Source organism: Phaethon aethereus (assembly GCF_964289735.1).
Source record: "Phaethon aethereus genome assembly, chromosome: 16".
NCBI classification, from domain to species: domain Eukaryota; kingdom Metazoa; phylum Chordata; class Aves; order Phaethontiformes; family Phaethontidae; genus Phaethon; species Phaethon aethereus.
The window spans coordinates 9,724,207-9,737,172 of record NC_138592.1 but is presented as its reverse complement, the minus strand read 5'-3'; the positions used below and the strand labels follow the sequence as shown (position 1 = coordinate 9,737,172).

Sequence of the window (12,966 nt, the reverse complement as noted above, 5' to 3'; positions counted from 1 at the left end):
CTGCATATGTTGCAGAGAGTTAAAAGAGGCCAAGGGCAGGCAAAGGATTAGTTGAATCTTGAAGTCTGGAGACTGAAAATCCTTATGGTTTATGATCTCACCAGAGACTTACAACAGAATTATCTGCCTTTATCTCTTTGAAGTTTATCTCACTCCATCAGTAACTTTCACTAAAGTTCCATTAGCTTCTGACAAATTTCCACTTTGCTTCTTATTCGATCAGTAGTTCTTTAATGATGTTGGCAGCAGTACATTTTCATCCATTCCCTGTAGTTCTCTGTGCTGCTTAAAAGGTTTGGCTGTGCAATGAGCCTTTATTAGTAAAGTTATTATCTGTATAACTGCAGTATTATCTATTAATACTGCTGATTTACTTAGCGTTTTTTCAAGGAGGATTCCGTATTTTGCAACATCATACCTGCCTAACAAAATGGCAGGTATGACGGGACGCAATACAGCACATGCATATTCATAATTAAACCAATAACTGCAGATCATCAGCTGTGAGCTGGTAGAAAAGAGATTGCCCTCTGTCAGCATCATAACTTCTCATTTTGAGGCTTAATCTAGGAAAAGTAAGAGCACAAAAATAATGATATGCATATGAGTATTATATCTGTATTGTATTACCGTTTCATATAAATTCCAGACTCTGTTTAAAAAAATAAATAGCCATATGCCTTGGAATTGATCATCTCATCTTGCGAGATCTGGAACAAACCACAGAGAAAAGCTACTGGGTTTCATTCACTCCACAGTTCTGATACATAATACTGTAACACAACCTATCAACAGGAGTACCAGAAACTAAACAGGTATAAAACTGACCAGGAATGCCTTCTTGTGACCAAAATTCAATGGAATAAAAATGTTACAAACAACATACACAGTGAAAAATTAATAGTATGTATTAAACCTAACAGACTGAATAACCTAATTTAGCTGTAGTGGCATGGGACACCTATGTTAAATTTGCAGATAAAACTCCTTTTGTCAGAATTACTTGAGGTATGAAATATAACAGATTGTGGGACTAAATTTTATTTAAATAGGTAAACATCTGGAGCATTTTTATTAAATGAGTACAAAATTTATAGCAAACTGTTCTTACAATTTTTATTGTGAGAAAAAGAGAACTCCAAGTTCTATAACCTTAATGATACCCACTTTATTAATTTATGGAAGCAAAATAGGGACCACAATCTTTTAGGCAAAGCAAATAAAGACTGAGTCCTTATGTTTATAGTGAACCTACTTTCCCTGCAGCTTAGCAGGAAAAAGTCTCTAAGTATACAAAAAGAAAACAAAGAGGAAACCTTTCCTTTAACATGGTTACATATTAGTCTTCTAAAAAGGACCAAAATACTCGTAATAAATCGAAGTTACTTTGATTTATTTGCAAATCCATAGTATTAAATACTTCAGAGATTCTTTTACATTACCAGGGAACACAGGAAGCTGCTGCTAGCAAGCAACCTCAGTGCTGTGAATAAACCCATAGAATTTAGCTGTTTGCTTTTTAAAACATTGTTTATTGAGAATACTTAATGAGGACTAGAGCTTCAATAGCAAATATTTAACAAAGAGCATCAATTCCCTCACCTAACTTTTTTCTAAAGCACAACTGTCCCATCCTACTTAGGGAAAACTCATTCTGACAATAGAAAGATATGAGATTTAGTCTTTATTTATCAAAGCTATTAAAGTTTCTTAAGCAAAAGGAACCTGTAACCCCGCATATCTCTCATCTCACGTTTGACAGGAACAAGTTTCTGTAAGATCTGGGAACTGCAGTCTTTTCTCCACTACAGCCAAAATTGCTTCTGCAACATATGGAAGTATAATTAATTTCAGTACAATTCACACTACTAAAAAAAAACCCAAAACTAAAATCACCCAACCACTTTTGAGTTTTAACTAGGTGCATTATCCCAGAAAGTCTAATAGTTTACATTTATTTTGCACCAGGTAAGTGCTCCTCACACAGAACACGAGATGGTAAGAAAGAGACCCATGGGGCAGGAGCAGCAGTTCCTGTACAGTAATGTCAGAGCACTCAGACATTAAATGGGAGTAAAATGGACTTTATTTGTGAGGCCCAAGTAGATTTGAGAATGCAGGGTCCCAGTGCTACAGCATTACTTTTATTAGTGTCATGAGGCAAAACTTTTGCCTTACAACTGCCTGTAATTCCAGTGACTATATAGATGATATTATCCACGCATGTCATGTCAGCTGTCTGATGAGGGAGGAAGGACAGTATTCTTTCTTTTGTGGTATCTTGTTAGAAGGTATTAAGTTATGGCCATCCACCAAATTTATGCAAAAAATATGTCTCACTCCAAATTTTATTTTCAAAAAATTCATCCCACTACTGCTCTTTTTACCCTCAGATACTGTAGTAGAACCTCATTCTCCTTTCCTTGGTGCTAATACCATTCAACTACCCGAATGCAGTTGTATAGATATTCAGCCCATAAGACCTCGGTCAGTGATTGAAGAAACTGTCATTATTTTGGATAACACATGAACATTCGTCATATGCTTAAACTTAAGGCTGTGTGTGAATGCTGTTCTAAACCAAGGCCTAGAGATAGGAAAGATGCTATCCCTCAGTGCTTTATTCAAACATAATTACCAAAACACAAAATCCATAAAGTAAAAAAAGTAAAGGGGTAAAGCTGCACTATCAGAATCAACCCCCCCCAAGATAATACTACAGCCAATCTACACCTAGTAGCTGGTACCAAAGTGACTGTGAAGGCTCTGACTGCACTGCCATCCTGAGACCACAGCCACGTGTACTCTGTCAGTACCTTCTCCTGCCATTACCTAAGGTATATTACTGCTCTCCTGAAAACTGCCAAGTTAATGAATATAAATATTTTTTAATATATGAAAACTCCATTAGTTAACACTGTGAATGCATCTGTAAGAACTGAAGCTAAAAATGCATGCCGCTTCAATCTGCATTCCAGCCTGCAGCTGACAAAATCTCAAATTCAGTACTTAGGACAGAGGAGTTTCCTGAGGGTTTGGTTTTGTTTTGTCTGTAGGGTGGGGCACTTCTGCAACTTGCAGCTTTTTTAAGAATCTCCTCACACTGAGACAGAATCACAGTTCTAAAGGAAGCTAACTGGCACTTCACTTGGAAGCTTTCTGAAATTAAAGACTCGGAGTTCAACTATTTGAGAGACAAAAGAAGGATTTAAGTAGAGACTAGTTCATAAAGCAGCCACATCCTTTTCATTTATCTTTTATGCTAGACAGTTTGCCACTTGGGTGAATCTGAAAAACACTGAAGACAAACTGATTTTAACAAACAAACAAAAACCTTGCCAGAAAGACAAGTCAAAAAGAGTCCAGGGTTTAAGCCCATTTAGATGAAATCAGGGTTTAGTACTTATCTAGCAAAACACCAGAAAGAATTTCTGTCCTGTCCAATCTCTTAGAAATCTCTGCAGACACTTCCCCTGCTTTGATTCTTGATCTCTGTGTGATCAAACAGTTTATTCTTCTTCTTTTTTATGGCATATCTGTTATCTAGTAACTTTTACTGCAGACTCGTCTAGTTATTTGCAGGAGTGTGGTGGTATGCTGATGAATTCCACATCTAGAGACTACATAGGAAAAAGGAAATATCCAGATGGATTTTTACTTCTGAACTAGTCCGTGGGTAATTTCAGAAGGCGGGTATAATTGTCTCCACATGCACAGATACACCCGGCCCAATCACAAATTTATGTTTACCATTAAAGCAAAATATAGACAGCATCTATTTATAAATAACAGGCAATAGGGGTAGAGTTTCTAAGTGGGTGTAACAGCAACTTCCAAACAACAACAGCAAAAGGGATGAGACATTCTGAAAAGCCAATGCATTTATGGATCGCCCCCGTCACCCCCCGGCGAGGCAGAAACACCCGCGGGCTGCCCACGGCCCAGCGGCCCGGCACCGCCAGGATGCTGCGAGAGCCGGCACTTCCACCGCCCCGTTGGCAGGGTTTTCCTCACCGGCGGAGAAAACGCGGGCGCTGGCAGTCCCGCTCTGCCCACAGACCCACGCCGGCCCCTCGCACATCCACCCCCTCCTCAGCCTCTCGAGCAGAAGGAACTCCCCCTCGGCGGAGCGGGCCTGGCCCCAGGCTCTTCCCACAAGTTGAGCCAAGCGCTGCCGCGCCGCCGGGACGCACTCGCAGCCCCCAGCCCGCCCAGGGAGGAGCCGAGCCGAGCCGCGCTGGGCCGCCCGCCCGCCCAACCCCCGCGGTGCCCCTGAGGGGGCTTCCCCCGCCCGCGCCCCGCGGCGCCGCCGCTCACCGACTGCAGGAAGTGGAGGGTCCCCACGTAGTCCCGCTCGGTGCTGAGGATCTCGTTGAGGACGCAGAGGCGGAGGCGCAGCTGGCGGTCAGTGTCCTTGGGGCAGCCGGCGGGCTCCGCGGCGCTGGGGGCGCCGGGTGGCGGCGGCGGCGCCTCCATGGTGGCGGCCGCGGGGCGAGGCGTTCCGCTTCCCCGCCGCTCTCCTCGGCCACCTCAGGAGCCCCCCATGGCCGCGCGGTCCCGGCGCGGATGGGTGACGGCACCCCCTGCCGCCCCCTCGGCCCTGTCTCGCCCGCGGGTGGAGGCGCTACAGGGGCCGGTCGCTGAGGGGGGCCCGGCTGCGGGACATGCCGGGGTAGCGGCGCGGCGAGCGCTCAGCAGCGAGGCAGCGCTGAATGGAGAGGGAAGGGAAGCCCCGGCGGCGGGGGTAGGGGGGAGGGAGAGAGAGGCGGGCAGGGAGGGCGGGGCGGGGAGGGCGAAGGCGGCGGAGCCCGGCCCCTGGGGGCCTGGCCGGGCCAGCGGCGGGCAGCTGCCTGGCGGGGCGGCGCGGCGAGAGCGCGGGCGAGCGGGGGTCAAGGGGTGGGGCGAGGCGGTGGCGCGCGGCCTTGCCCTCCCCTCCCCACGCTCCCTCGCACCTGCACACACCCCTCACAGCACACGCCCGCGCTCCCGCATCTCCTCACACCACACGCACACTCCTCACACCCGCGCTCCCTCATCACCTCACACTCGTGCTCCTTCATCTCTTCACACCACGCGTACACCCCCCCTCACAACTGCGCTCCCTCAACTCCTCACACCACACACACACCCCCAACACCACACACTCCTCACACCACACACACACCCCCCAACACCACACACTCCTCACACCCCGCACTCCCTCACCCCGACACATACACACGCCTCACGCACACCACGCACCCTGCACTCACACCCCCATTCCCACACCCTTAACACGCCGTGCCCCTGCACCCGCCGCACCACGTTCACACAGCTCACCCCGACACTGGGCTCACACACGCAGCCTGCACACTCCACACCACGCTCATACAGCACTGGGAGAGGCACACACCACAGCTACCTGCACATACAGAGAATTGCACCCGAAGGGGGGACCCCCCCTCCCCAGCACCATGCTGAGGGGTGGACACGCAAACACAACTCGTACACGGAAGTACATACGGGAATACACGCACCAGAATGTACACAAATGTGCAGAAATAAGCTATTGCAGGTTTCCAAAGGAGAATATATACGACAAACGTAAGTGTTTCATTGCCATGAATCAAAAATACATTTTTTTTAAGTTGGTTGTAACTGCTTGTGCAAAGTGAGTGAAAGGCGTAAGGGCAGGGGTGAATGGGGTAAACTGCACACAAAAATAGACCCAGTCTTGCAAGTTTGTGCTGCTCCCACTGACTTCTAAAAAGCTAACTTGATTCATACCAGTGGAGATTCTCCCAAACGTCTTCATTAAACCATAAGAAAGCTGCCAGGCTTTCTTCACACTACAAACACATATTTATTTATTTAGAATTAAGAAAAAAACTTTCAAGAGGAAATTTTAGAAACGCTAATAATGTGAATTTTTAAGTGGCGTAAGGTTAGAGCTAATCTATTACCTTAAACACTAGCATAAATAATGTAATGAATCATCATCATCTTCAGGCTAAAACAAAATACTTCTTTCAGTATTTTAACTTAACAGTGACTTTTTTCTGTCTTGATTGATCTGCTTTATTCTACCCGTTAAGTTTTCTATTCAGGAGAAAATAATGGCATACAAAATTGTCATCCTGAAGTCTGATTTAGGCTTCATGGATCTCATATAACATTAAATGAATAAACAGCTCTTCAGTCAAGATACGGTTGCAGTAGACTGCAGGTCTGCACGATAAAGAAAACATCTAAGATGCTTTCAGTACTAGGCATGGAAATTGTCTTTATCACGTGCCAATAATATATTGGTTGCTGCATCTTATGATGTAGCCTTGGGTGAAGGGGCACAAGTGCACCTTCACAAACATAACTCTCGTGATACGTTGTAATACCACTTTCTGCAACCTCATCAATGAGAAACATTTCCTTCACCCTATGTCAGTCTGAAACAATTGCTCAAAATGGGAAGAAAAATGTGGGAAAGCTCTTGTATCCCTAAATATCTGAGGGAAAAGCACTGAGGGGAAGGGAGTAGCCAGGGATAATTGTCGATTTTATGCAGGAGCGCTCTACCGAGGAGCGCTAAGGGTGATGGAGGAGCACCAACCACAGCGCAGGCCTGAGACAAGGACAAGGAAGCAAAGTCTTCAGAAGGTCAGGTCAGACCCTAAATTCACTGGTTTTCTTTCAAGTTGATTGTGTTTAACTTCTTGTTTTCTTCCGAAAGGCACTACAGCATTTTCATTTATTTAGTTAGCGTGTCTCTATTTGATGTCTTTTAAAAAATCATCAAATGTTTTTTTCTGTTTGGGGCAAGTGGCAAGACTCTTCTACAAGATCCTAATGGTTTAAATAACAATACACTCTGCTAGGAAAAATCAGCATCCCCAAAGCTACGCCCCCACCCTGTGGCTGAATGAGAAAGTTGTTCGTTTGAAAGTTGTTAATTTTTTAACTCTTTCTCCTGTGTTTGCCTCAAAAGTGTTACAATAATTTCATTTCCGTAGCAAATGCTGAGACAGGACGCCATCATAGAACCAGCAGGATGTTATCTGAGCAATGCCTGCAGTACTGTGGTGTGCGTGCCTTTGTGTTGATATTGTATATGAGCTCCATTGCTTCAAAATTCTTTTCTAGCTTTATTGTCAGCATTCGAAGCGTCACTGTGTGAGGATTTTTCAGAGGATGTTACTTGTGACTGGAAAGATTAAAATGTTAAGAAAAAAGTTTACAATAAAATTAAAGGGAGAATTTTCACTCTTTTTAGACATAGTTTTCTTTTAGTTGTGGGAAAATTCATTTGGATAAAGTGTGGAGGTTTTTTTCGATTCCTGTTTACTTTATTTCCTTCCAAATTATCTCAGACGTACACATAATCCTTACTTCAGAATGGATATTTTATTAGTTACTAGCGTGACATTTCATTTTAAAGACAGAAATCTGTAATTAGCCAGCAAGCTCTCTTTTATTCTTAAAGGGATATTGTATGTTAACTGAATGAAGCTTCAATTGAATATATCTTCCTTCTAACTTGTTTTCTTTTTGCCTCTTTTTCTTTTTTTTTTATATTTTCAAAAAGGAAGTTCAGTTTTGAAGATAATTTTTACTGTCAATATTTTTTTCAAGTGAGCACTTCAAAAGCAAACAAAAAATGCTGCTACTTTGTAAAACAGTCAGGGAGTCAATTATCAGGAGGCTGATATATCAATTACCATGAAATTCACCATCTTTCGTGAAGATATAATTGATTTACATGTGCACATAAGTTGTTTGGAGCTGTTATATTTGTGCATTGTCTACCACAGTAGCACCAAGGTGGTAAGGTCTCTACATGGTATCGCGATACCAAAGGAAATAATCAGCAGTTACATGTTTGTCTGCATGCTGGCTGTATTCACTCTTGTAGGAGAAAACATTAGTCACCGTTGGCCTGCTGAAGGCTCTAGGAAAGTGCCCAGAAAGTTGTATGGAATGTAATTGGGACCCTATTTGCTGCAGAATAAGATTTAGAAATCCGAAGTGATTGTTGAATTTGTTAGTTTATGCTGATATACCTTTTAGCCTCAGCAAGAAAGATCTGATAAACCACCCACCTGTCTCTTCCCCAGTGTTTTTTTTTTTCTCCTTTAACTGTCGTTATTCCTTTCTGAAAGGAGTATCTGTTCATCAGGCTTCCCAAAAGCATACCATTCTGGAGTTTGATGAAGTTAATGTTCTTCCTGCTAACTTTAGGAAATTTTGAATCAAATCCCTGCTTATCGAAATCTGCTTATGGAAAATACCTGCTTATGCTTAGTTTCAAAGTAAACTCGATGACAAAGGTAGATGCTCAAGTGCATTACACATTTTGCACGACCTTTTGTCTGTACACACATTGCATATATGATTTATATGAACCAATCCCATACATTTATTTATTTTTTGTGGTGCTAAATAAACTCCAGCCTCACATGCTTTGATTTATGAAAATGTTTATACAGCTTTTCAGTGGAATTTGGTACACTGCAGTTTCACAGTTTATCAAACCTCCCTCTGGTGAAAAGTGTGTGGATGATAATGTTGTGTACAGCATGCATCTAAGAGACAAGGTATCTGAACGTTCATTACTTTCCTGTATAGATCTCCACTGGGTTGTTGTGTGTATGTTGTTATTGTTGTGCTGAAAGAGCTGCTGAATTCTGGGTTCCTGTGTGTTGATGTACAAGGTGGTTTATCTGCATCTCTTGGTGAACGTGGGTCTTGAATAGCCCATGTATGGCAAGCTAACTTTAAGAGAAGCTTAAAGCTGAGAGAGAGCTTTGTGTGGAGCTACATATGAGCTAGCAAGTGCTGCGGGAAAGCAAGTATGACAGAGCTATTGCTTACATCGTCACAGTTACACTGTTTCCAGATCTGGTACATGATGTCCAAGAGGCACCCTAAACTTGCCATCTCAGTTCAGCATTTACTAGTCCACAGCCTATTTCACTGAGCAGTATAGAAATGCCCAAGGACTCATAGGAAACCAATAGGTCAGCTGAAATGTGGTTCCCCAAAACAATTTTGGCACGTAAGCCCTTTGTACGACGTACCTGGCTCAAGGTAGTTTAAGGATTTCCTGAGCTAGAGGTTGTATCTGGACCATTCTTTTTAATAGCCACCAATGGGCCTATTTCCCAGTGAATGCTCCTAAAGCCTTTTGCACACATTTAAACTTTTGGCTTTTCTAGGATCCTTTAGCAATTGGTTCCACATTTAATGATGTACTGTATGAAAAAAAATACTTCCTTTTTCTTCAGAACTGATCATTTCCTTGGTTGCACCTTAACTTTAGTATTGCAAGAAACAGAGTTTAATCACTATCTGTACTTTACTCACCATTTAAGGTTTTGCAGACCTTTAACATATTTCCCCTCAGTGGTCTCCACATCAAGTTAAAATGCCTTAATCTGTTAGACTCTCCTCATATTGAAGCCATTTTACATGGTTGACCATCTTTATTCCCCTTCTCTGTACCTGTAGCAGTTCTACTATATCCTTTCAGAGATGGTAGTAAGGGATTTCTGCAATACATTGAAGATGTATGTGTGTCAGGGATTTGTTCAGTGGTATCATGATGTTCTGTGTGCTGTTCCCATATAGGTTCTAAAATGCTGCTCGCTTTTATGGCTGCTGCTGAGCAGAGAATAAACCCTAACTCCAGAAACTGTTTAGTGAATGGCAGTAACTAATTTAAAACCCATCACTGTATCTGTAGATATGCAGAGTAATTCTAGAAACTTCAGTCAAAATCATGTAGTTAATAGAGATTTCCACCAGTGTAATTGAAATCAGATTCTGGCCTGTGTGTAGTGGGCATGAATCACCTTTCACCTACCGCTATATAATTCATTGCAGCTTACCGATTTCACTAAAGCCACTACTGATTTATTCTAGCTAAGAATTAATCCTTTTGCTTTCTCCAAATGATTTATCTTGAAGCAAGATATATAGAGGTAGATTGCAGTGAGCTTTGCAGAAATAATTTCTGAGGTTCTCACTCTCCAGGAACCTAGACAGCCAGTGGAGCATTTGCATTTCCTTTTTTAACATCAGCATAAAAAAAATTTAGAATAAAAATGCTCAGGTAACTTGGAAGTTATAGAAAGAGTGACTTGGAACAAAAAGAGAGAGGCTTAGAGTAAGCATGGAGAACAAAGAAACAGGATTGCTAGGCAGGGTTGGGTGGAATTCTCTTTGATTAGAGCATAATGTTGTAGACACTTTCAGTTAAACTCTGAAAGCACTTAATTGGACTCGCAGTGTGTGGCAGAAGGAAGTAAGTATTATTATGTCCATTTGAAAATGGGGCAACAGAGATGTAGATGGCTGAAGTGGCTGCCCAAGAACACGGTGTCAATATGTGCCAAACTGGAATTCAGGAGTTCACGGTTCCCAGCTTTGACTTGCAGAGCCCACTCCAAGGGGCCCCCAAGATGTCGCACAAGTTTACAGTCATCAACTCAGATTTTAATCATGGTGTTCAGGCCATCTGGGAGTGTGATGAGACAGCAGTGCCTGAAGCTTATGCTTCTCCTTGGCATCCCCATGTACCTACTTATTTGATAACTCTAATATCCCAGAGAAAACGGAAGGTTAACACAACTTAATGACAAAAAGAATTCAGGATTTGAGAAGAAAGAAGGGGATACTATAAACTATGTCATGGGACCTGCACACATTTTGTAAAATGTTATATCACAGTTTCACTCAGCAGAGGGACAGCACAATGAGAATTGAGAGTTGTTTCCATCATAAGGTCAGATGAGATGGACAAAACTTCTTTAACATATTCCTGATTTTGAACTCACTAATTAATTGAAAATGCAGCCTATTTCCTTTTCATATGCTTCAGTGAGCTTTGTGTCAAGTCTTAAATGCATATAATTGAGGAAGAAACATGTCTTTTTTCATACATTCTATAATGTATGAAAAGACACCCAATTTTTGAAGACACTCTGGGAGGAGGTTGTATTTGTTATTATTCACTTCTCTGATACCTCTTTTCTTTCCACTGCCAGATTCACCGCTTTTATCATATTTCCCCTCCTTTTCTCTTCCTTAATCATACCCACCTACTTAAAACTAATCACGTACTAAAAAGTGCATAATGAGATTTTCGTGATGCTCTTTCCTGATATAATTTTTGATTATGTAATTAAGGGTTCTCATTGGGCTCTTGAACTGAGAGAAGATTTTTGGTTTAATTAATAAAAAGGTTCTTGCACAATTCAGGATATTTTTAAGACTTTTTGTTTTTAAGTAGTGTGCAGAAAGCAATTCTAGTATTCCTGACATGCGCTGTTACATGATATGCTCTTTTCCCTCTAAAGTCAACAACAGAGAAACATTGTCTTGAGAGCAGGCTTAGGTACTTTTATCTAAAGCACCAGAACTAGAGGTGGGAAAAAGAGGACTCATCAAAATTCAATATGCTTGAAGTAGGATGATTTTTATTTTATTAATTGGAAGTTTGTCAGATTTTTATGAAATAGCTAATTAAACTGGGGTAGTTCCAAGTAATTTTTTCCTATATGAGATCATTTACAACTTTGCACTTCCTTACGTTTCCTGCTGACATTCTTGTGAAATTTGTTGTTTTGGGGGAATACTAAGAGAGACTGCTGGAAGTTCTGCAGATTGTATTGCAGATAAGTATTTGCCCTGAGCTGACACAACCAGGCAAAAGTAACTTTTTGCATTTTTTTCTCTAGAAGTACATGAAGAAAAAATAACATGAATGATGGTGCTTGGTTTTGTCTATAAATTGCTTTTTCCTAACTGCATGTGTATTATTTTCAATCATCAGTGCATCTTACAGGAAAAGCCACCTACCTTTGTGTCAGCATGACCAATGTGTATTAAAAAAGTAACAAAGAGGTAGAGAATAAAATTATGCAGCTGCTTCTAAACTCGCGTGGTTTTCATAACTAGAAACAGAAAAAGAGTCTCCCTCATGGAACAGAGATTTGAAGCTCAGAGAAAAAGCGTTTTGTGAAATACATGCTATCCAGCAGGCATCCATCCATCCACTCTTCTTTTTTCCAGTTCTATTCTCTGCTTTATCTCATGCACCTTTGGTTTTGAAGATGTAGTTCTTGATTTTGAGGGCTAGGGATTGGCAATAACGCGGCAATCTGTTGTCTGCTGGCTTTCAGCTGCAACATGTGCTTAAGAGGTTTGATGGATCATTCACATGCTTAAATTAAGATTATGCTTAAGTGATTGACTCAGTTGGGGTCTACTCCCTGTGCTGGCATAAGGGAAAGGAGCAAGACATCGTATAACATGATGCTGCATCAGCTGCTTCTTTGACACTCACTGCTCCAAATGTATTTAACCAGAGATGTAATTTCTGGTTTTTAATGCACCTGTAATTTTGGTCAGATAGAATTTTTTTTTTTAAAATACTGGGGACATGAGTAATATGCATTTGTGAGATGATGTGAACTCTTCTCCACTAAATACTAAGAGTAAGGGAGGTTTGCATTTGATAAACTAAAGATCTTTTACTAAGTTAGATGTCACATTAGCACAAAATGTCATAATACATAAGTTTGCCATTTACAGTATCCCTGGCCATCTTGTATTTAGGGTAAAACTCTCTCCATGGTTATTGTAGTGCACATACGCTATATTCATAGGGCTGAATTCAAGTAATTGGGAAAAAATTAGTTCTGCATGTAGCTTAGACTGTGGTTTTATGGTTGGACTTGAGTCAATCTAAGCGTGAGCTACCCTTTTTCCCCTTTCTACATAGCTCCGTGTTTTCACCACCTCCTTTGTGACACTGTGGTGAGCAGGATCAGGAACTGATCAGCTGATCCAGCTGAAAATTAACTGGAAGGCAAACAAACAAAAGGTCCCTTTTAAGTCAGATTTGCTCCCTGACTGCCTCTGTGTGCAACTCCCCCAGAACTACTGCTGGTATGAGAGGAGGGGTAAGGTCTTGTGGTAAGGGCAGGGCTG

At 41.8% G+C, this 12,966-nt stretch overlaps 1 protein-coding gene across 1 annotated transcript in view; it reads right to left on the bottom strand.

Moving 5' to 3' along the window:
• The window catches only part of PREX1 (phosphatidylinositol-3,4,5-trisphosphate dependent Rac exchange factor 1), a gene marked incomplete at its 3' end in the record, with an annotated part of 164,612 nt that extends 159,978 nt beyond the window's left edge, over window positions 1-4,634 (bottom strand). The window contains exon 1 of the mRNA XM_082007383.1: window positions 4,318-4,634. Coding sequence (XP_081863509.1) covers window positions 4,318-4,476 — 159 coding nt within the window. The 5' untranslated portion in view covers window positions 4,477-4,634. The remainder of the gene's footprint in view (window positions 1-4,317) is intronic.
• Window positions 4,635-12,966: the final 8,332 nt, after the last annotated feature.